The sequence below is a fragment of the Lutra lutra genome, chromosome 4 (genome assembly GCF_902655055.1).
Source record: "Lutra lutra chromosome 4, mLutLut1.2, whole genome shotgun sequence".
Lineage (NCBI taxonomy): Eukaryota > Metazoa > Chordata > Mammalia > Carnivora > Mustelidae > Lutra > Lutra lutra.
The window spans coordinates 79,234,247-79,259,122 of NC_062281.1; the positions used below are offsets into that span (position 1 = coordinate 79,234,247).

A 24,876-nucleotide genomic window follows, 5' to 3' on the forward strand; every position below is an offset into this window, starting at 1 on the left:
TCTATTCATCTGTTGAAGGGCATCTCAGCTCTTTCCACAGTTTGGCTGTTGTGGACATTGCTGCTATGAACACTGCGGTGCATGTTCCCCATCTTATCACTGCTTCAGTATCTTTGGGGTAAATACCTAGTAGTGCAATTGCTGGTTCATAGGGTAGCTCTATTTTTAACGTCTTGAGGAACCTCCACACTGTTTTCCAAAGTGGCTGCACCAACTTGGATTCCCACCAACAGTGTAAGTAGTTCCCCTCTCTCCACATCTTCTCCAACATTTGTTGTTTCTTGCCTTGTTGATTTTTGCCATTCTAACTGGTGTAAGTTGGTATCTCAGTTGGTTTTGATTTGAATTTCCTTGATGGCTAATGATGATGAGCACTTTTTCATGTGTCTGCTAGCTATTTCTCTGTCTTCTTTGGAGAAGTGTCTGTTCATGTCTTCTGCCCATGTTTTGATTTGATTATTTGTTTTTTGGGTGTTGAGTTTGAGATGTTCTTTGTAGATCTTGGATATCTGTAGTGTCATTTGCAAATATCTTCTCCCATTCCGTGGGTTGCTTCTTTGTTTTGTTGACTGTTTCCTTTGCTGTTCAGAAGCTTTTTTTCTTGATGAAGTCCCAGAAGTTCATTTTCGCTTTTTTTTTCCCTTGCCTTTGGAGACATGTCTTGAAAGAAATTGCTGTGGCCAGTGTTGAAGAGGTTACTGCCTGTGTTGTCATCTAAGATTTTGATGGATTTCTGTCTCTCACTGAGGTCTTTCCTCTATTTAGAGTTTATCTTTGTGTTTGGTGCAAGAGAGTGGTTCAGTTTCATTCTTCTGTATAGAGCTGTTACTGGTCTTACACAGAACTTTATTCCGGATGCACATCAGAAGCAAATGGCACAGATACAGCAGATTTGTAAGTCTGTGTGTACAAGATCTCTGTTGCATTTTTTAGTTTTGTCCTTGTATTCTTCAGCTCCAAGATTTCTGTTTGGTTCTATTTATTTCTCTTTCTTTATTGTCATTCTGTTCATGTGTTGTTTTTCTAATTTTGTTTAGTTGTCTGTGTTCTCTTTCATGTCATTAAGTTTCTGTAAGAGGATTATTTTGATCCTTTATTAGGCAGATTTTAGATATATATTTTTATAGGATTGGTTACTGGAGCTTTATTGATTTTCATTTGGTAGTGTTATATTTACCTGATTCTTTGTGGGCTGTGTAGCCTCACATAGATGTCTGTGCATTTAAAGGAGTAAATACCTCATCTAGTCTTTAAGACCATTTTCAGCAGATAATGAACTCTTCTCTGTCGCCTGGGCTAATGGGTGGCATTACCTTTGAAAGTATATTCATGCTGAGTTGGAGTGGGTTATGCACAGATAGGAGTCTGCAGGGGTGTCCGTGGTTGGCAGGTTTGTTACTGGGGTCTTAGGTAGGTGTGTTTCCTGTCTGGTCTTCAGATGGCTGGGACTGCCTCAAGTACCTTGTTTAGTAGGGTAGTGCTGGGAGAATGATCCATTTCAGTCTCCACAGTTGTGTCCTTAGCTATCGCCTTACCAGGTGTATGGATGGGTGTAGCTCCTGCAGGTCCCAGGAAGCACTGCTACCTGGTCACTGATAGATCCCTGGGTGGGCAGGATAGGCCCTGGGCCATGGCTGAGAGGGACTGGAACCAAGCTCCAGGGCTGATTCAGGTGTCCCAGCCACAACTGAAGTCTGCATATCTGGTTTTAGAGGCACAGATGGGTATTTGTGCCACAGGTCCCTGGGTGGGTGGAACTACTCCCTGACTTTGGTTGAAGGAACTGAAGCTGAGTATAGGATCGTTTCAAGATATCCTGAGGCACAGATGTTAGTGTCCCCCACCAAGTCCCTATGTTGGAGGACTGCCTGTAACTGCAGGTTGGAGGGAATTGAACCAAGTATAGGACCCTTCCAGGATCTTGGGGTGCAGACGGGAGTGTCTCCCACTGGTTTTCTGGGCCAGCAGTACTGCTCATGGACTGGCTGGGAAGGGATGGACCTGAATATAGGGCCCTTTCTACCATCTCTGGGGTATTGTCAGAACATCTCTTGCTAGGTGCCTGAAGCTGGCTGGCCTGCTGGCAGGCCATCTATGATGGAGCTAGAGCCATGTATAGGACCCCTCAGAATCTATAAGGGTGCAGTCAGAAGTTTCCTGCTGGGTCTCTGTGCCAGCAAGTATGTTTGGGGACTGGCCAGAATGAGCTGGAGACCAGTTATAGGACCCTTTCAGAATCTGCAGTTTGACAAAGTTAATCAGGCTTTACTTCTTGGGTAAGGGAGGGACTCCCAGAACTCAGCAGAGAGATACTGGAGCCTGTTCAAAGGCTCTTTCAGGGTCCACACAATTGGGACTGAGGTCTCTGTGCCTATTAGCTGATGGATGGGTAGGTGTGACTCTTCCAAGTTCCCTTATTTTGGTAGAATCAGAGCCAATGGGGATGGTAGAATTCTCAGGGTTCTAGAGCTGTTTCTGGGTTTGTAGCCAGGGCCACAGTCAGTGAATCAGCTGCCTGGGTATGATCCTGCCCTCTCAAAATGTCTTTCTTCAGTTGGAGAGAGCACCAGGGTTTCATAGTCCCTACCTGTATCCCACAGTTCCCGGGAAGGCAGTTTTCCAAGGATGGATAGCAAATTATTGCTTTAGAGGAGGAGAGATACATGTGAAGGATGTCTTATTCAGCCATTCAATTCACTGGCCTGCATTTGTTATAGTTGACAGAATTGCTCTAGACTTCCTTCTTGGGCCAAGGAAGAATCTGCACATTCTTTATAAAGTATCCATCTATACTTGGATTAATGCCAAGTGTAAAGGTCACTACAGAAACTTAAGGGGAAAGCCCATGAATTTTAAGTAGACCCTGGTGGTTTATGGCGTTTTCCAGCTGATTAGATCCAGGACCTTGGGGGACTTGGATAAGATCATTGTGCTTTATCCTGGTGCTATGGATTTGATTCTAGCCTGCGTCAGCCAGATTACTCACAGTGACCAGTGTAGTGATGTATATTCATAGGTAAACTTGCCAGAAAGGAAGATAAAGTATAAATGAAGATTTTATATGTGGGGAGATATTTCTCTCAGCTTTCTGTCCTTCTTGCATGTTGAATGCTCTTTTCAAATAGATGTCTTCCTGGGAGCAAAGGGCAGGATGCTTACTGTCCATTAGGAGAGATTTGGGTACCTTAAGTTCAGGGTTCCTCTTCTTTACACTGTATGTGCAGGGCTCATTGAACTCTCTTCATGTTTTCCTGTGAAATTGTGGTTTGGGGAACCAGCACAAAGTTCTAATATTCTTGCTACTGCAATTGTCTTGAGTAACAAACTAGCATTTATCTTTGATCCAAGAGTCTCAGTGTCTTCTACAGGTCTCCATGAAACTATGGCAGCTTTACTTGCTAGCTTGCAAGTGGGATGAAAGCCAAGACCTTTTGTAGTTCTTGACACTTTTTTTTTTTTAAAGATTTTATTTATTTACTTGACAGAGAGAGATCACAAGCAGGCAGAGAGAGAGGAAGGGAAGCAGACTCCCTGCTGAGCAGAGAGCCAGATGTGGGGCTCGATCCCAGGACCCTGAGATAATGACCCGAGCCGAAGGCAGCGGCCCAACCCACTGAGCCACCCAGGCGCCCCATTCTTGACACTTTGATGTTAAGAACTATCTAACATTAATACCACTTTAAAATAGCCTATTTTATTATGAAAAATTGAGAATCTTCAGATAAGACAAAGATGAACTTTGCTTTTATATAAATATAGCTAATAACCCAGGTCCCTAGCCCATCTAAGATGTTTTTTTTTTTTTTAAGATTTTATTTATTTATTTGACAGACAGAGATCATGTCGGCAGAGAGGCAGGCAGAGAGAGAGGAGGAAGCAGGCTCCCCGCTGAGCAGAGAGCCCGACGTGGGGCTAGATCCCAGGACCCTGGGATCATGACCTGAGCCGAAGGCAGTGGCTTTAACCCACTGAGCCACCCAGGCACACCTAAGATGTGTTTAACATGAAAAACAGAGAGAGGATAGGTGAATCCTCCATAATTATATAATCGCTTATTTATAGTACTTTTAGAAAGGGAAAAAGCAAATATAGATAAAATATCCTCATTCTAAAATCATAAAACTGGTGAAAAGCTTATTTAAGAACTTACTTTCTTACAGTACTGACTTGTTACCAACGTCTTGAACCCTAGGGCTTCAATTGTGTCTTATGGATACACTGTTTACACCGTATCTACTGCTAATCAGAAACCTGTTATGCCTTCACATCATCAAGTTCTACCACATCCCTTCTTTTCTCCCCTTCCAAGTGTCTCCCCCAGTTAAGGATTATCTTGGACACCAGGCTTAACTTCTTCAGACTACATATCACCGGTATAGTACATGCATCAATCCTCAGTGCTAAAACACTTCCTAAAATAGTTATTCATTCATTCATGCCTGCCTGCCTGCCTGCCTGCCTGCCTGCAACTCTGGCACTGCTACTACTTTTCTTTGTCCTTCCAGTGGCTTACATGGATCCATGGACCAGTATATTCATTCTTTTTTGAAGTCACTCACCAGTATTATCTCAGAGTAACTTAATTTCTGTACAGTTTTCTGTTCCTCCTTCCTTGAAATATATTTTCAAATTATTTTCTCCTCATCACATAGCCCCTTGAAGACTCTCATTCTCTCTGTGAAGTCATTCCCACATCTTCCTACAAAGGAGTATTTCTCAAACTTAATAAATAGACTGTTGGTGGCTTTGCAGACCCACAGTTTGAAATAAGCAATAATAAAATTAATCAATACTCAAAAAATGTAATTATAGTTTGAAGTACTGATAACTCTTTCCTGTCAGTTATAGGAATTATTTTGTTCATGATCTTTTACCAAGGTATCAAGAACAGAATGCTTGAGTCATGCATAAGTCAAGTTCTCTATTTACTTTCTCTTTTTTATTGCTACTAAATTAAAAAAAATGTTAACTCATTACAGTAAGTTGGCAGGAATGGCTACAACAGTTTAAAGCCTCTTGCGGATAGTTCTGGATATTCAGATCATATGTGGACTCAGAAGGACTTTTCCCTGAAACCTGCTTTAACAGTTCATCATATATTAAGTTGACTGGCCCATTCCATGTAAAAGCAGGGAAATTGAATGTTGCTACTTGTGAGACAGAGGTGAAAAAATTCCCAGTCTACTTTGTGGTTGCAGTTGGCCATATAAAAGTATCTCTTTAAATTCAATAGCTTGTGGATGTGGTTTTTAACTATAGTCCTCATTTTTTTTCCTTCATGAATAAAATAAAAACATTTAGATTTGGAAAAATTCAAACTTTCAATGATATATCCATTTTTATTACAAATCAGTCACCCTAAAAAATTGTATTGGTATCTTAAATTTGATGTTGATAATACTTTTTTTTTTTAAAGATTTTATTTATTTGTCAGAGAGAGAGAGTGAGGGACAGAGCTCAAGCAGGGGGAGTGGCAGGCAGACAGAGAAGTAGGCTTCCCACTGAGCAAGGAGCCAGATGTGGGACTTGATCCAAAGGTCCTGGGATCATGACCTGAGCCAAAGGCAGCTGCTTAACTGACTGAGCCACCCAGGTGTCCCAGTATTCTTTTTTCTTTTCTTTTTTTTTTTTTTTTAAGATTATTTATGTATTAGAGAGAGAGAGGGAGGGAGGGAATGCAAGCGGGGTAAGAGCAAAGAGAGAGGAACAAGCAAGACTGCGCTGAGTGCAGAGCCTGATGTGGAGCTTGATCTCGGGATTCTGAGATCTTTTTTTTTTTTTTAAAGATTTTTATTTATTTATTTGACAGAGAGAGATCACAAGTAGATGGAGAGGCAGGCAGAGAGAGAGAGAGAGAGAGAGAGGGAAGCAGGCTCCCTGCTGAGCAGAGAGCCCGATGCGGGACTCGATCCCAGGACCCTGAGATCGTGACCTGAGCCGAAGGCAGCGGCTTAACCCACTGAGCCACCCAGATGCCCCGGGATTCTGAGATCTTAATCTGAGCTGAAATCAATAGTCGGATGCTAGGGCACCTGGGTGGCTCAGTGGATTAAAGCTCTGCCTTCGGCTCAGGTCATGGTCCCAGGGTCCTGGGATCGAGCCCCACATCAGGCTCTCTGCTCGATGGGGAGCCTGCTTCCTCCTCTCTCTCTGCCTATCTCCTCTGCCTACTTGTAATCTCTGTCTGTCAAATAAATAAATAAAAAAATCTTAAAAAAAAATTAGTTGGATGCTTAACCGACTAAGCCACCCTGGCACTCTGATGTTGATATTTTTTAACCTATTCAGATGATGACTACTACATTGCTAAGTTGCTTAGAATTATGGAAAGGATTTTTACTGATATTTATCACTGAAAGTGCTGTCTTATGTATCACATACTGAGGAAACCAATAATTATCCTTTCCTACTACTTGAGGAAAAACAATACAAGCAAAGAAAGTAAGTTCCCCACCCCCAGAAAAAAGAATGACATATTTCTGTTTGGAAAGGCAGTCTTATGCTCCCCCATGTTTTTCTTCACTCAGTTCTTATAACTCGATCAAATTCACACTTGCATTTCTTTTAACACTAACAAGATTAGTAGGCAGGCAAGGTCCAACTGAGTTAATCTCTTTGTCCATGTAGCACTAATTCTCCCTGGCAAACGTAATTAGTCCTCTGTCAGTACTAAGTCCAACAACTTCTTGTCCACATTATGCCCTCCAGAGAAATCAGGAGTATCTCCTCCATACATGCACAGTACATATGCTAATAGCTAATGGGTACCGTAGTCATCTGTACTGAATTACCCGGTGGTTAAGTGCACAGACTAAACTTGCCTGCTTAGGTTCAGATCTCAGCCCTGCCACCTGGTAACTGTACGACCTTGCCATATATCCTCTCTGTGCCAGTTTTCTCCTCTGTAAATATGAGAACTAAATGAGTTCATATGTAATGTGCTTTAAACACCACTTAACACATAGTAAGTACCAGTTAAATGAGTAATTTTGTCTATTTGCTAAGTATCTGCTCTCCTGCGCAATAGCAATTGCAGATGACCCTTGAACAACATTGGTTTGAACTGTGTAGGTCCACTTATATGTGGATTTTTTATAATACAATACTCTAAATGTATTTTGTCTTACAATTTTCTCAGTAACAGTTTCTTTTCTTTAGCTTACTTTATTGTAAGAATATAGTATATGGTGTATCATACAAAATATGTGCTAATTGACTCTTTATGTTACTGGTAAGACTTCTGTTCAACAGTAGGCTATTAGTACTTAAGTTATGGGGGAGTTAAAAATTATATGTGGATTTTAACTGTGTGAGAGGTTGGTGTCCCTAACCTCCTCCACCCCAATGTTGTTCAAAGCTCAGCTGTACTCTTCTCCACTGTATGTTTTTGATACCATGTGATTTTAAACATTACTTAATAAGGAAATTCAGCTTTCTCTAAGAATATAGTGTTCTTGTGGTGGACTTTTTTCTTTTTACAAGTTTCTTGGGAATGATTTGTACTCATCACAAAGCAGGCATTGTCTCCTTTTGAATTTTGTCCCTTTCTCCATCTCAAATAGTAAAATCGATCAGTTGACAAAGTTTCATATCAAAAGTGTTTTGGAGACTACAGGTGAATATATTGCTGGTCCAGTGATGAATATCTAGGTAGCAATACCGCCGTATTTCCTATCTGTCATTCTCTTTCATCACACTGAGATTTGTCTTGGCATGCAGATTTACATATGATATTCAAAATGGAGTCCTATTTACTGTTGTTTCACCTATTTGTTGTTATTTTCATGACTCCTTTTGTAGTTTAAAGAAACCCTTTTGATTCAGTAACTTGTTTTTGTAAATTCAGGTGTAGAACATAACTTCCCCCCAAACTGCAAATTTAATAAGTGCTCTCAGTAAATGCAAATAAGATGAAAGTAAACTATCCAAATGAATTTATTCTGTCAACTGTACTTGCCAGTTCAGTTCTTATGAAGGACCCACAGCCTTTAAGACTGTGATACAATTTCCAGGAAACAAACACCACTCATTAATCTTATTTTTCAAATGTGTGTGTATGATGGGATGTGAATAAAACTGTTCCATTGCTTTGTCCTCGAAATGCACAAGACCACCTGTGGCCCTGCTGAATACCCAGAAATCACACTTTGATGACTAGCGCCTGAGAGTTGTCCCGAAGAGAGCGTTCCCCCTTTGCATGCATAATTCACTGGTGCAAATGGTGTGGTGAACATCTTTCCAGGCAGCAGAACATTGCAACAGCAACCCAGAGCCCCATCAAACCCTCCTTGTGCAAGTGCACTACCCTCCCTCTCTCTGCCTCGAATACTGTAGTGAATGTTTGTTTTTTTCTTTTAAGTAGTACAACATCTAAACAATTTTCCTATATTCAAGGAATTCCCACCTTCCAAAGCATGTGTTCCCTTTTGTTGTAGAAGATAAAAATGCCAACAGCATGCTTTCCTAAACTCCTCTGCTTCCAGCCACATGCTTATGGCCTCAGTCAGCAAATCAGATCTCACTGCCCCAGACTTCTGACAGGAATGAGGAATGGAGGGAAGTGGGTATGGCAGGCATTGCCTTCAGGCAGGAGCCGTGGCTGGGCTCCATGAAGATGGGAGACCGTAGCACCTTGTGTCTTGGGATGAGGAGAGGAAACTTAAGGTTCTATGCCTTGCCCCAGTAGCACACTTGCTGGACTGCTAATTTGGTTGCTTGCTTGTGAATCAGTCTGGACAGCCTTCATGCTTGGCTCCCCAGCTTTCCAAGCTGTACTTGCCTTTCAGGGATTCTTTAACTGTCTTTAGGTAGGCAAGTTTCTATCTCTTCAAGTAAAAATACCGACTGATAAAAAAATTCTTCTCTTTTTAACCTGGAAAACCAGTATATTGCCATTAAAACAAAACACAGTATCTGTCCAATTTTCTGTGCTGCCGACGTTCAGTATATATATCCATAGCCCTTTTCAGCTTATACATAATGATCGCCTCATTATATCCCTTCTCCCCACTGAAACTGGTCTCTGAGCTCTCAAAAAGAGGAACTATATATCTGATAAGGCATATCATTGACCATAGTAGGGCAGAGTAAATGTTGAGAGAAAGAGCTATCAAAAGAATTCCTGCTTGTTCTCTTAAAATGCACACTTTTATATGAGGTAAATAGCTCTGTTTCCCTTTGTACAAAGCCTAGCATAGTATGTACAAATAAAAATTAATAACTTGTTCATTTATCTTTTCTAAGAGTTATCATGAAAAGTAACAAGTTACTATACAAAACTTGAAAAATACAGAAAAGAATAATAAAAAAACAAGACTGTAGTTTTGAGGTAAAAGTAATAATTTATTTATTTTCAGGTTTTTTTCCTCTATACGTACATTTTTTCCCTTCCAGAATATTGATCATGTAATATCTCCTATTTTATCTCCTATTTTTATTCATTTTTCATGGGAATTTCCCATCTACAAATTTTAAAACATATATATTAATGCTGCCTATAGATAAATGTATTCCAGTGTGCTCAAATTTTACTAGTGGCCATTTGGTATGTTTCCAATTTTTCATTATTATAAAAACAGAGTGAACATCTTTGCAGACATTTCTGATTATTTTTTTTTCTGGTCCCTTAAATACATTCACTGAGAGAAAGTATATAAGTACTTCTGAAATTTTATTTTATTTTTTACTTTTTTTTAAAAGATTTTTTTTGTGTGTATTTGACAGAGAGAGTCACAGCAAGAGAGGGAACACAAGCAAGGGGAGTGGGAGGGGGAAAAGCAGGCTTCCTGCTGAGCAAGGAGCCCGATTTGGGGTTCTATCTCAGGACCCTGTGATCACGACCTGAGTCGAAGGCAGACGCTTAATGGCTGAGCCACCCAGGCGCCCTGAGATTTTAAAAACATTGTTAAATAGAGAGGACTTCAAGCTCCAAGCAGCAGTGTGTGAGAATAGCATCTCTACCACCTTCTCTGCAGCAATGAGTGTTACCATTTCTCTTTAAACTCTCATGGGGGAAACTGGTACCTGGTGCTTTTAATTTGTACTTTAATTATTTATGTGACTTATTGGGAATTTAGCTGCTACATTTGAGATAGAGATTTTCAAAGTTTGCTGTTTACCTCATTTTTTTTTTCATAAAATTTTTATCATGTTAATGTCAGTTAACCATATGGTGAAATTCATTAATTCACTAGGCGTTAAGGCTTTATTTGACATCAGTTGTGTGCTCAGCACCATTCTCAGTACTGTCTCATGGAGCTTACATTGCAGTGAAAAATCTTTGTGTTTTCTTCCACTTTTAAGCTTCGAAGGAATGTTCCCATTTAGAAACCTGGTAAATATTTACCTAAATTATTTTTAGTTTTAGAAATGTTAATGACCTTCTTTAAGGGGAACAAAATGGAATAATACAAAATAGTGAACAAAATAGTGATTTCTGTGTTATTAAACTTACAAACTCTAGAGGGTGCATTATTTTCATAGATAGGCAAGTATCCACTTGTGTGTAAGTACATGCAACTTAACCATTTTTGGCAATAAGTTGTGGAATCATAATATGTTATAGTGTGACATAACTTCATTAACCATGAGTAGTATACTGAACAGTAGAATCCTTATCAAGATATTTTATGTAACTCTAGGGGCACCTGGGTGGCTCAGTGGGTTAAGCCGCTGCCTTCGGCTCAGGTCATGATCTCAGGGTCCTGGGATCAAGCCCCGCATCGGGCTCTCTGCTCAGCAGGGAGCCTGCTTCCTCCTCTCTCTCTACCTGCCTCTCTGCCTGCTTGTGATCTCTCTCTGTCAAATAAATAAATAAAAAAAAAAATCTTAAAAAAAAAAAAGATATTTTATGTAACTCTATTATATATTGTAGAACTACATTAAGAGGGGAAAAGACCTTTAGAACAAACAAAAATAGTGCTGTGCTTCTTAGGATATTTGAAGTTTACTCTAAAATTACATTCCTCTGTTCACCAGCTGCACATTTCTTAAAAGTTCTTGCCAGGGGGCACATGGGTGACTAAGTTGGTTAGGTATCTGCTTTTGGCTTAGGTCATGATCCTGGGGTCCTGGGATCAGCCCCACATCAGGCTCCCTGCTCAGTGGAGAGTCTGCTTCTCCTTCTGATCCTCCCTCCTTTACTCATGCACTTGTGTGTATTCTCTTTCTCTCTATCCAACCCCTCTCTCAGTCGCTTAAAAAAAAAAAATTCTTGCCAATACTGAGTTTGTTAAATACTGCAAGTCTTTAAAGCCTAATGTGCTAGTGACTGGACTGGGTTCGGAATACAGTTAACAAGTTTTCTGTTATTAGATAATACCTTATGAACAAGGTACTTGGATCTAAGTCCTAAATTAAATCATTCAACTATCCTGCCTTTTTATGGTGTCTTGTGTTAATGATATCTTGTATTAATATACTAACTGGGAAGATTCTTTTCTCACTATTTTTTCAAGCATCAATGATTTTGGACATCTGTATAATCTAAAAGTAATTGGTGTTTCAGTTAAATTTAGAAGACAGGAAATGTCTTTTCATTTTATAGCACTGAATTTCCATGGAGTGGAGATTGTCCATCCCTCTGTGAGATCTGTTGGAATCTCTGGAGTTTGGAAATGAAGGCTTGATGAATAAATATAATAATGTAAATTATTAAAAGCAAAATTCTTTAAAATTTACTTGCTGCTGGTAATATGAGAAGATAGTATAAAGGGCAAGGGTTTAAAATATCAAAAACACCAGTGTGTAGAGGGGTAGGCAGCACATTTGCTGTGAGGATTACATGACATAAAAAAATATGCTTAGCTTTGTGCCCAGCATGTATATGCTGTTGTTGTTGTTGTTATAAATGGTATGTGATCTCTGATTTTTTAAACCCATCATATTGTACACATATGATGGTGGCTTTTTGAGGTTATGTTTATTCATGTATAGTTAATCCTTGTTTTTTATGGGTTCTGTATTTGTGAATTTCCCTGTTTGTTAAAATTTATGTATAATTATATTATGCTGAGTGAAATAAGTCAAGCAGAGAGAGTCAAGTATCATATGGTTTCACTTACTTGCGGAGCATAAGGAAAATTACACGGAAGACTTTGGGAGATGGAGAGGAGAAGTGAGTTGGGGGAAACTGGCCGGGGAGACAAACCATAAGAGACTGTGGACTCTGAGAAACAAACTGAGGGTTTTGGAGGGGAGGGGGGTGAGGGGTTGTGTGAGTCTGGCAGTGGGTATTATGGAGGGCTTATATTGCATGGAGCACTGGGTGTGGTGCATAAACAATGCATTTTGGAACACTAAAAAATAAAAAATAAAATTTATGGATAATCCTTAAATTAATATTCATGCTTTCAAGATCATTTTTAGACACATGCAGGGCAGAGGAAAGTTTGAGTTGCTGGGCACACAACTGAAGTCCAAGAGGGCAATGCTCAGCCTTCTTGTCTTAGCTCTTATACTATAAACTGGTGCCCTTTTTGAGATTTGTTTAGTGCCATGTTTTTTGCATTTTTGTGCTTTTTCTTGGTGATTTCACTGTGTAAAATGGCCTCCAAGCTGAAGTGCTGTCTGGTGTCCTGAGCACATGAAGGCTGGGCTGTACCTTAGGGAGGAAGTGCATGGTTATATAAGGCTTATTCCAGTGTGAGTTATGGTGCTGTTGGCTATGAGTTCATTGTTGATGAATCAACAATAGATGTTAAGTTGTCTTTAAACAGAAACATGTAAAACAAGGCTATGTATTGAAAAGTTGTTGGGAATGTCATGACCAGAGGCTTGTAGGACCATAATCCTGTATTTCCCCTAAGAATCTCAGTATTCACTAAATCAGCATTCATGGTGACTTTATAGAACACAACTCCATAAATAATGAGAATCGGCTGTATTTTCCATGTGTTGGAGGGTCCAGATGGGGCCCAATAAATAAATCCCTTCCTACTTGTCTGAATTCCAGACTATTGAGAAACTTGACAAAGGAGATAACAGATAGAGGCCAAAATAGAATCTTCCCTGAGAAAATCAATAACAGACAGATGGCCTTCCTATTACTGAACCCGTTAGCCCCAGGTGGCACTGAACCAGTGTGGAAGAGAAAAGAAAGTGGATTTGTGTGTCATGGATTCCTGCTTGCAAAATCACCATGCACAGAAGTATCCCCTGGAAGGAGTAGGCACAGGCAGGGGAAGACAGGGGCATTACCTTAACTAGGGGGAGTAAGAAGCTAGCTGTGCCAGCTCCCCCCAAAGTAGCTCATACATACTAATACCAGATTGGTTGGTTGAATAAGAGGTTGTGGTGAAATAAGAATGTCTTCACATTTGTTCCCCCAAACCCCTTTAAAACTTATTCAGGGATGATAATCTTTTCATGCCTTTGGATGAAAACCTAGGTGGCTTATGACTTTTACCCTCACAGCCCTATGATCATTTTAAATCACAAAAATGATTTGGTTGAAGACATTTGGTAGCCCTTCGCGCTACTTATTCAAAAATAGTACTTCTTTGTTTTATCTGTGATGCCCGCAGCAGGTGCAGGCCCACAGTCCTTTCTCTTCCTCTTTTTTTTTTTTTTTTTTAAGATTTATTGATTTATTTGACAGAGAGTGAGATCACAAGTAGGCAGGGAGAGAGGGGGAAGCAGGCTCCCCACTGAGCAGGGAGCCCGACATGGGGCTTGATTCCCGGACCCCGAGACCACGACCCAAGCCGAAGGCAGAGGCCCAGCCTACCATTCCACCCAGGCGCCCCCTGGCTCTGTTACCCTGAGCTTACCTACTGCTGCCTCAGTCTTCCTGAGGCTGTGAATGGGGAAGGAAGAGGCAACAGGGAGAAGCAGGGATTTTTTTACTTGGTATTATTGATGGCTGCTTTATGTTTTTCCACCTTGGTGGATGTCTGAAGCTGAGAATTTCTCTTTGGAGCGCATTTTTGGGTATATTGGAGGTACCTCTTCTGGGCCATTCACCACAGTTCTCCTAGGCTGGGTGTTGTGTTTCATCTGGCTCATGGTGCCACTCAAACTTCTTTGTACCCCCAGGCTCTGGGAATGTCGGCTGATCATGACGTGGCTCCATCTACTTTGGGGCTGTGGATTACCATGACCTCTCAGGCTTGGGCCACTGCAGGGAATATGTGCCTGTCTCTGTGTGTGGTTTCCTTGGCATGGGGTTAGAAGCCATCACCACCTTTTTCTTTTCTGCTGGGGAGGGACCTACCATGTGGTTCATCACGTTCCACAGAGCACATACAAATCATCCTTCTCCTTCCTGGATCCTTTAATATTTGACATAGAATTCCCCAAGGGGATTAAAAATTATTAGAATTCTTTATGAATTCTGTTTGTGATGTTCTCTCACAGATTCACTTTAGTGTCTGATATCTACTGATTTGGCATCTCAGTGATATTGAGGCAGAAGGAATTTCATATTATCATCATCATCCCATGTGTACATGTATACCTATGAGTTTTAGCAGTTCCACAAAATTAATGTGATTACAAAAATGTTAGGTAAACTGATGTCTAGTTAAATCATCCCCTTAGGGAGATCATTATATTCTAGTGTGGCAATGGATAATTCTAAGCACATGCGAGAAAAAGGCATATTGGACCTTATGACTTTTTTTCCTGAATGTTATGCCTAATTTGTATGTTTTTCTTTTAAATTTCTGTTTTCCATCAGTAATCCCAATTGCCATCCTAGGCTACTTAAAACTCTTGGAAGAGTTAATAATGGAAAGTGCAAAGATGAACAACTGGCAGATAGTAAGTGGTGCGTAAATGTTCACTGTTGGGATTCTGGTAATAGTATGCTAGAGCAATTGAGGGAGGGTTATCATTAGGCAGTTTTGCTACAATAAAAGGCTATCTTTTTTGAAGGCTTATTTGTCCTTTAATGATGTCATTTTGACAAAAATAAACTGGATGATAATAGATATTGTTATTAATGTAGTACATATTAAGAAAATACAGTAATCTAGTTAATAGATATTTGGTGAGGACTTTCTGTCTTGAGCCCTGGGAACATAGGGTAAGCAACACCATGCATAGTTTGTCCTTCATGGATCTTCTTGTATAATGAGGAAGACAAATTTAATAGTTTATGAAGTCATTCAGGTGTAAAATTGCAACTCAGATGAGTACAAGGAAAGATACATAGCGCCATGAAAGGGCATATTTGAGGGATTAATATGGGCAGAGAGAAGACTTCTCTGAGGAAGTGGCAATTGAGGCAAGATCTTAAAGGTGCATAGAAGTTATCTTTATATAGTGGGATGTTATATGAAGTGGGAAAGCTTCTGGCATGTGCCAAGAACCTGTGGTTGAAGGACCTGAAAGAAGGCCTGGGAGTCAGTGCAGAGAGCAAAGGTGTGTGATTGTAAGTCCAAGTCAGACTGTGAAGGAGTCAGGCATTGTTTTAAGTAGGGAAAGTGATAATTCAGATTTTTGGAAAGATTGCTTGGAGGAGAATGGATTGAAGGGAAGCAGCCCCTGTGTCCTTATCACCACCATCACCATCACATCACCAGTGTCATTATCATTATAACAACAGACATGGGCGTACCATATTGCAGGGACCAGGGCTTTATGGCCTTTGATCTTCACAGCAATGCCATGAAAGAAGTGTCTTTGTTCCCCTCACTTGGCAGGAAGGAGTTTACTAGGTTAAATGACTTAATGTAATCTGTCCAATAAAGAGCAGAGCTGGTGTTAGATAGGTAACGTTTTAAAGCATAGTACTTGGTGCATAACAAGCACTCAACTGATGTTTGGGTATACTTATACTGTATTTTCCCCCCTCAATTCAGTGTATTTTTTTTTAAAAGAAGCTTTAATAATAAAGTATAAAAAGCTTTACAGACAAAAGCCTCTCTCTCACTCTCTTGACTGCCATCCACCTGTCCTTGAGACTGTCTGCAACCACCAAAGCCCCGCCTGCATTATTGCTGACTGTGTGGTAGTGATGGTGGTGCCCACTAGAGGGTGTGGGCTGAAGACAACACTGTTGGGCTGGGTTAAAAGCCTCCACAGCTCTAGCCACAGCTGCACCATTATAACGAACAGAGAACCTCTTTTCATGAAGCAAATCACCATTTTCGCTTCATATTTGCATCTGTGATAACTGGATTTTTCAGGGTGTTACAGGACACAGTGACAAAAAGCAGTGTCAGTTGTCAATCACCTTGGTGCTCTTGACAATAGGAATTTTCTCCTCTGTTTCACTGGCCAGGAGATCATGTGGCATCTTTCATCATTATAAGAAAGGGCAGATATCTTATAAATCAAGTCTTTTTTAGGAAATTAACACGACTTCTGCTCGGTGTTTTTTAACCCTGTGTTCCCTGCTGTCGTCATCTGAGCCTCGCTCACAGCACGGCAACTGGTGGATTTAATGCTGATCTGATACTGTTACAGACATTAGGTGGTGTTCAGTATACTGCTTTTAAGCAGGCCAGAAATACTGGTAATCAGTTTTAATACTCAACAACTTAGAAAACTGTACTCTAGAATACTACAGTAGTTTGTGAGGTATTCAGGTAGAGGATACTTGCCTGGATTAGGAAATGAGAATAACAGCTGGATTCCCCAGTAAGAATTCAAAAGAGAAAATACTTGAATATGTTAAATCTGTGAGTTAGGAAAAATGATATTGAAAAAGACGTGTTGGTTTACTCACCTATATTGGAACTTCTCTCTTTAAAATCCCTTGGCACTCTGGTATATGGGCTCTCTGCTGACTAACAATGTGAGTTAGCAAGGAATTGCAGCATCTTCACAAAGTGACTTCTATTCCACAGGGTCATTGAACAGCTTGGTGGGAAGCAGCTGGTCATGAACCACATGCACCACGAGGACCAGCAGGTTCGATACAATGCTCTTCTGGCTGTGCAGAAACTCATGGTGCACAACTGGTATGTGCTGGCTTTTTCTTTCCTCTCCCATACTGATCTGTAAGCTCTCACTTGTCCCTTTGAAAAGTTCTCTGATAAATGCACTGACAAATGATAGTTTTTTAAATCAGCAGTTTTGATGAAATATCTAGAAAGATATTTTAGTAATCAAGAGCAATGATAACGTTTTGGGAAGACTAACTGCATTGATGTTCTTAAAAAATGTGTATTCACAGTACTAATATCAAAAACAATTCTAGAAATAACTAAAAGGATATTTGTGGCTTAAGGGAATCCACCTTTTTTGGAGTTGAATGGAATCCAGTTGGATTACTAATCAGAGGCTTTACAATTTTGCACGGTGTAACTATTCAGCATATGGTTAACCTGAATGGTTTTTACTGGTTCATGTGAAAACACTAAAGAAAACACTAAAAGCTGATTGATCAACTAAGATTCAGCTCTCTCACATCTCATTCATTATAGCCTTTTGCTTTTGAAGTAATGGAAGTCAGTTTTTCCTCTCATTTGTTTTTATTTTTCAAATAAAAGTTATGGACCTACCTAAAACAAGATAAATTGAAGAGTGATTGTTTAGATACAGTGGTGAGCCTTTTGTGTCCATGATGGAACAAACCAGAATTCCCTTTGCTCTGGCTGTTTTTCACTGTGAGTTGGGTGTTGAGTGCTTCCAGTGCTCTACTGAAGAGGTCATGTACCTCTCTTTTCTTCACCATTTGGAAGGATGCTTTAGGGCTGGTCTGTTTTGTTAAGGCACAGTGCACAAATACACATTCCTTGTAACTGGCAGTAACACTACCAGTACCTCTAAGGAAAGAATTAATGGTGCTTTGGAAGACATGCATTTGAAAGATGCAGGCCATGCAGTATAGGGGACTATCCAGGAGCACTGCTGTGGCCTCATACATGAGATATTAAGATGTTGCCACTTAAGCACTTTTTTTCATAAATACATTTTGCATTTTTTCAATAACCACCTTTTGAGGACTTTGTACCCTATATGAAATGCTGGGCTATAGAAATGATGAAAATAGGTGCAGCTTTACATAGGATGAATAGAGAAGGCCTTTCCGAGTAGGCCAAAACAGCTAAGCTGGCATTGTAATGATAAGGAACTAGCCATACAATCCAGTTATTAGGGGTAGCATTTCAGGTAAAGGGGATGAGAGGGAAAGGGCCATGAAGCTTGGCTTCTTTAAAAGCAATGTCTGGGGTCATATTTGGTTGTCCAGAGACAATGGGGGGTGCTGGTACTACTGGTATAAGTGGGTAGAGGCCAGGGGTGCTGCTAAATATCCTAAAATGCATGGACAGCCCCCCATCACAAGTGTTCTGCCCAATCTGTCAACAGTGCCAGGCGTGAGAGACTTCAATTTGAGGGTAGTATGAGGGCCAGCATGGAACAAGATGGGAAAGAAGATGCTGTCAGAGAACCGATCATGTAGGGTCTTGTGGGCTACCATTTGGCTCTTCCTTTTACAAGATGAGTTGAAAGCCATTGAAGAATTTTAAAATGGGAGAATGAGAATATTTGATATATGTTTTAAAAAGATCTCTCAGGCTACTCTCTGGCAGAGTGGATTATACATGGGTAAATGTGAAAGCAAAGGACTATTTTAGTAGATTCTCACTGTGGTTGAGAGTAGAGATGGCTAGTGGCTTGGACTAGAACACTGAAAGTTGAGATGACAAGTAGGTGAACTTGGATAGATTTCAGAGCTAGTGCTGTCTGCACTTGATGGACTGAAGGTGTTTTTACTTGTTTTCATATACTCAGTGCAAGAAGAAAGGAATCAAGGCAGAGGGCACTAGAAATGGTTTTTATCTCTTTAGCAGGAGGAAAAAACTTTTCAAGGCTATCAGTAAAAACAGAATACTCCACTGGATTTCTCTCCTTGTTTCACTTTACTATGGGCCACCTTTCCACAAAAATGAATTCATTAGTAATTTTATATCTCTTGGTTTCTTTGTGCCTCTTTCTTGAAATTAGTTTAAAGAATGTTTGCATTCAGTAGAATTTGAGGCTTTTGCAACCAGCAAAGTTATATTTGCCTTCTGTAAAACACAATTTTACTTTCTCTTTTTGTTGAATTTAAGGTTGCTGAAGTATAAGTCCTGCTTTGTCACTAAGAAAAATTCATCATAATAGTTCTTTCTCATGAAGGATTTATTGTTGGGTTTATCTTTTTTTTGATATATACTTCTGATGTGGAAGAAAAGATGGATATAAGATAAGATGTTAGTTAACCTTTTTTCTTTACTAGTGGAGAAAATTTTTTGGTTGAAAATTTTTGTTGTTTAAATGATCATGCATTGAAGATGACACGTGCAATTGGAATATTTTCCTTGAATTTAGGAACTTGATTTAGTTTCTTGGTATATTTTTCAGTGTATGATTACAAAAGAAAAAAATAAATGTCTTTATAGCCAGAAACTGGTTCTTTGCTCTCTATCACTGACTAGCTGATGAGAGAATATCCTTTTTCCTCCTCTCTAATTATGTGCTAAGCTTTTTTAACTTTGTTTTAATTATGACAAATCTCCTTTGATGGAGAAGCTTAATGTCAGTATTTTTCTGCACTTTCTTTTTGAAAAAAATTTTCATATGAAGAAAAATTTTTTTGTGACATGTATTTTGTTGTGACATATACATTTCCATGTCTCTTTGTGCCAGAGTATGAAAATTGCTCAATTAATAGTTTATTTAAATGTCAGATTAACATGAGATCAAATAGAATGCAGTTTGGAAAGTAAATCTTCTGCAAAGTATATTCCCAGTTGTAAAAAGGATTTTGAGCTTATGCCTTTATGCAGGTATCTAATTTGTCTTCATTAAATCATGCTGGTGGAGACTGCCTTTCTTACTTGCCTAAATGATTTTTTTCCCCCTGAAAATATGGCACTGGTGTCTTAAAGATGTTTATTGATTGAGTCTTACAAAATTCTCTTGGAATTGTTTTATTTTCACACAGATACAAACATGAAAACAGAGTTGATTTTGTTCCTTCTGGCATTTTGTTTGTTTTAATTAAAATGAGTTATGTTAGTACTGTGTAGTGAAAGAAATTAGTTGAGCATAATTAAAATATAATCATAGATCAAAGTAGAATGGAAATCTGCCTCAATGGCAATAGCAGCTTTTCATGACATTTTTGCATGTTTATTTGTACTCATTGTTTGCTCCTAGGCCACACTTTCAGATTTCCCACACACTCTGGATTTTCTTTCACTTTTCTACCCTACATGATTTTTAGATTTTTTTGATGTTGCATTCCTTCTAAAGCTTCTGTTTATGAGACTAAATCATAATTTTGGATATGGTAAAATAATATTTATTTTTTACTACATGGAATTTTTTTTGTTTTAAATGTGTTTAAAATTACATTTTAAGAATAAATTGGATACTTATGAAATTATAGAACTGAGCTGTCTATGGATTTTGATTTTGATTCTTAATTTTAAGGAGTTAAATACTAACTTTTTGATAATATAGAGATGGATTTGAGTTTATATAACAGAGTTGTGTATCATGGGAAAATTCTTAATTCTTTTCACGATTTTATGGTTGATTTCAAAAGTATCATGAATTGCAGGTCTTAGCGTTGCTGTTGTTTCTCCCCTTCTCCTATGTTTACATGGAATGATGGAACACAAAAACGCTCATTGATGTGGTTGGGGAGTTGATGGGAGCTGGAATTGGGTTGCCAGGGAGGGAGGGGATGATAGGCACACACCCATGTCTCCTCAGTTCAGGAGGTCTTGAGCAGGTCAATCCCACTTAACAACCTCCTTCTAAATGCTCTTCCCATACCCACTGTGCATTTGTTCTGTGCCTCTTATTCTTTGAATAGCTCCAGATTTTTATATTAATAAATTTGCCAAAATATATAAACAGTAACAGCATACTCTAGAGAACTTTTATATATACCCTTAGTTTATACTTTATAATTCAATATCATAAAATGTCATCATTTTTCTCCTACAGAATGATTTTAAATGTAATCAGCCTCTAATTCAGAAGCAACAGTATGTGCATATGGACAGCTCAGGACTTCAGGAAAGAAACACTGAATTTTGTAGGTAGAGGATCTTGTGTAGAATTTTCTATTTGTTTCTAGATTATTTTTCAGTTTTTTTTTATGCTGAATAATAAGTTATAAGAATGTTGTTCCCTCCAGTTATTTTATGTGTAGGTAAATAATGTAACAGAGACCTCACCAAGCCAAGTGTATGAGTGATACTACTTTGTTCTCTAATGCCTAGGTCTGCTTAGAATATTATTCTGTAAGTACATAGCCATAAATACAGTGATTAAAATAGTTACTTATGAACTGAACTGAAGGAAAAAAAATCTACATTAGCCTTTTATCATTAGTAATCATGTTACTAAAACATTCCTTGTGATTTTTAATAAGCATAAAACATTTCCAGATTTAACATTTTCCAGGATTAATTTAGAAAATTGTGGTCACCCTTTGGGTGCTGGAATTTTCCACATTATTCATACAACATTTTTAGTGGAAGAATCTTTGAAAATGTCTTTAGTATCAGTTTGTGTATTTTTCAAAAACAAATATAACTCAATTAGAAAATATATCAAAACCAATTCCAAGTAAAGAAGAATTGTATATAGCCTCTTTTTCACCATGAAGTTGGTGGCTAAAATTGCTTCTACTTTGCTAGTTAGAGATGTTTTGAGGCTGTACTAATTTGTGTGGACACTATGTACCACTTAATTACAATTGCTTTGGAGATGGCAGCATAACATAAATCCTAAATTGTTGCAAAGTACCAGCCTAAGTAAACATTTGGAAGAGGTAGACAAGGAGCATTTAGACAGAAAAGAGTATAAAACCACTGATAGACAATGGAGTCGCTGTACTTTATAATTAAGTGCAAAATCAAATGCAGATTTCACATTTGAGGGCATGTGACTAGTGTATCTGTGGATCAAATTCATGTTGTTGTTTGTTCCATTAGGCTTGACTTTTTAGACAGACAGACACCTGATTGAGGTTTTGAAGGATCAGTAAAAGTGTGGAGAAAAGAAAAGTCTTGTCTAGTAAGGGGAGGCAGAGAAAAATGAACTAACATGCTTGGCTTTTAAATGCTTTTTCTCCTTTCTCTTTCAGCGGGTGGGGCAGTTAGTTTGTGGTCACATGAATGTTTCATGGGCTTTGTGTGTGTGTATTAAATAATCAAAGCTCCATAGAATAGAGTATGCTAAAAATTAAAGACTTAGCAAACTTTATATTTATTCATCTTAGAGATTTAATTAAATTTTTGAATTATTTTCTTAGTTTCCATTTAAGTAGATCATCCAGATGTTCTCTTGATGGGGAACAAAATCTTATGGGTAACAGATGAATTGGTAAGTTTTCACCACCACTGAAATTTTGAGGTATATGTTTAAAAAATGGTGATAAGTCTGTCATTTAAACAAAGACAGCTTTTGATGTAAATTTCCTTTAATTAAATTTGTATTAGATTTACTTTTTAAAAGAATTATACAGTGATGCATTAGGTACCTACTATATAACTAACCCTCACCATGAATTATATAATGTTCATCACTAGTCCTCACTTTTTTAAAAAAATATTTTTAAGATTATTTATTTATTTATTTGACGGAGACAGCAACAGAGGGAATACAAGCAGAGGGAGAGGGAGAGGGAGAAGCAGGCTTTCCACCGAGCGAAGAGCCCAATGTGGGACTCAATCCCAGGACCCTGTGATCATAACCTGAGTGAAGTCAAACGCTTAATGACTGAGCCACCCAGGCGCCCCCTCACTTGTTTTTTTTTTTAAATGAATTCAGTAAAAAGAGTTAGTATAGGAGCCAGTGGTGTTCCTAAAAGACTGGGTTCCTTAGACATACACAGTAGCAGAGTTCTAGAACATTTCCCTGTAATTCTCTGTACCTACAGAAGCTTTTTGCCCCACTTTCCTTAAGGGCAGGTATTTGGAGATGCCTGAACAAAAATAGTGTCTTGAATGACAGTTTCCTCTGCCTTGCTAAACAGCCCAGAAATATCTTATGAGAAAATATTTTAGCATTTGGTTAAACACTGTGCTGTTCTATTTGTAGCAGTTACTTTCCCAGTTGAGGGAGTGTTTACCGTTATCTCTGTAGTTATTACTCTGGTCTCTGATTTAGACATGGACAGGAATACTTATTGATGATTGAATATGTGCTAAAATAGATAGGAAGTAGAAAATAAGGGCATAGCACACATGACATAGCACCCCTTCAGTGCAGTGTCATGAGGACTGGGGCAGAAGTATGAGTAGGTGCCATCGGAGCTTGGGAACTCTGGCTCATTCTTCCCGGGCCTTCAAAAGGGAAGTTTTCCTGAGGAGATGATGCCTGGGCTTATTCTTAAGGATCAAGAAGGAGTTAGCTGGTGAAGATGAGTCTAGATAGGGAAGACTTCTAGGCAGAGGCACTCTGTCAGTACGCTGCATATGGGAAGCCCCAACTGTGTCACCAGAAAGGAAATTGGAAGCCTGGGAGTGGCTGAGCTTTTGCTAAAAGGTCACCTTTGAGGTCATATGCCTTAATATTGCAGGAAGATTTAATGCAACTACAGTAATCTGAATACAATTTTATTTCTTCAGGTTCCTTAGACATACACGGTATCAGAGTTCTAGAACATTTCCCTGTAATTCTCTGTACTTACAGAAGGGATTATGTCAGGGATTTATCTTTCTCATGGAATGTGAACTGTACTTGGTGGCAAGGCAAATCCAGAGCTGGTATAATCACTGAGTGAGTGAACGAGGTCATAAAAGAACCAGGATTGTTCAGCTTCCTGCTCCCCTATCCCTCGGATGTAGTTTTCACCCCCCCCCCCCAGTTGCAAAGGAGAAGGGAGATATGAAATAAAAAACATTTTAATTGGAAAGAATTTAAACTACTGAAAAGTTAAGGAACAATGCAGTGAACTAGTGCTGTTTTCTCTAGATTCACCACTTGTTGACTTTTTGCTGCATTTGTATGTTCTCTTTTTGTCTCTGTCTCCCTGTCTCTCTCTCTGAAGAATTTGAGACTAAGTGACAGACATTATGATCCTTTAGCCCTAAATGCTTCAGCACGTAAGTCCTAGGACCTGGAATGTTTATATCACTATAGCACAATGATGTGCTTCTGTAATCCATAGTTGATATTCATATTTCCTTGTCTATTGTTTGCACTGTTGTCTGTAGCAAATATGTTTTGTCCAGTCTAGGATCATACATTGCATTTAATTATCCTGTCTCTTTAGTGTCATTTAAATAGAATAGTCCTTTGGTGTTTCTTTGTCTTTTTTAGCATCGGTATTTTTAATGACTACAGGGCCAGCTGTTTTGTAGAATGTCCCTCAATTTCAGTTTGCTCTTTCTTCCCGATTAGCTTTAGGGTATGCATTTTTCTCAGGAACACCACAGAGGTGATGTCATGTTCTTCTTAGTGTTTTTATCAGGAAGCATTTGAGTCAATTTACCCTATTATTGGTAGTGTTAACTTCCACCTGCTTAAAGTGGCATAAGGTTTCTCTATTGTAATGAGCTTCTCTCCCTCTTATAATTAGTAAGTAATCTTTGGGGAAGTACTTGGAGACTGTAAATACTGGTTGTGTTTCCCAGCAAACTTTCACTTTTTTTTTTTTTTTTTTTAGCATCCAGTGATGCTTCTTGCAAGAGTCAGTTGTTACTGTCGTAATTGCAAAATGCGTTTTGGGATTTTATTTTATTTTATTTTATTTTATTTTATTTTATTTTTTAAGATTTTATTTATTTATTTGACAGACAGAGATCACAAGTAGGCAGAGAGGCAGGCAGAGAGAGAGGAAGGGAAGCAAGGCTCCCTGCCGAGCAGAGAGCCCGATGCGGGACTCGATCCCAGGACCCTGAGATCATGACCTGAGCCGAAGGCAGTGGCTTAACCCACTGAGCCACCCAGGCGCCCGGGATTTTATTTTTTATAGGT

The 24,876-nt window shown here is 38.9% G+C and overlaps 1 protein-coding gene across 4 annotated transcripts in view; it reads left to right on the top strand.

The window, feature by feature from the left end:
* ATP6V1H (ATPase H+ transporting V1 subunit H) overlaps positions 1–24,876 on the top strand; it is a 155,578-nt gene that overhangs the window by 96,697 nt on the left and 34,005 nt on the right. For 3 of the 4 annotated variants that reach the window (XM_047727107.1, XM_047727109.1, XM_047727108.1), the window contains one exon: positions 16,794–16,907. The exons of the other annotated variant lie outside the window; for it this stretch is intronic. In XM_047727107.1, coding sequence (XP_047583063.1) covers positions 16,794–16,907 — 114 coding nt within the window. The remainder of the gene's footprint in view (positions 1–16,793; positions 16,908–24,876) is intronic. 4 annotated transcript variants of the gene reach the window in all.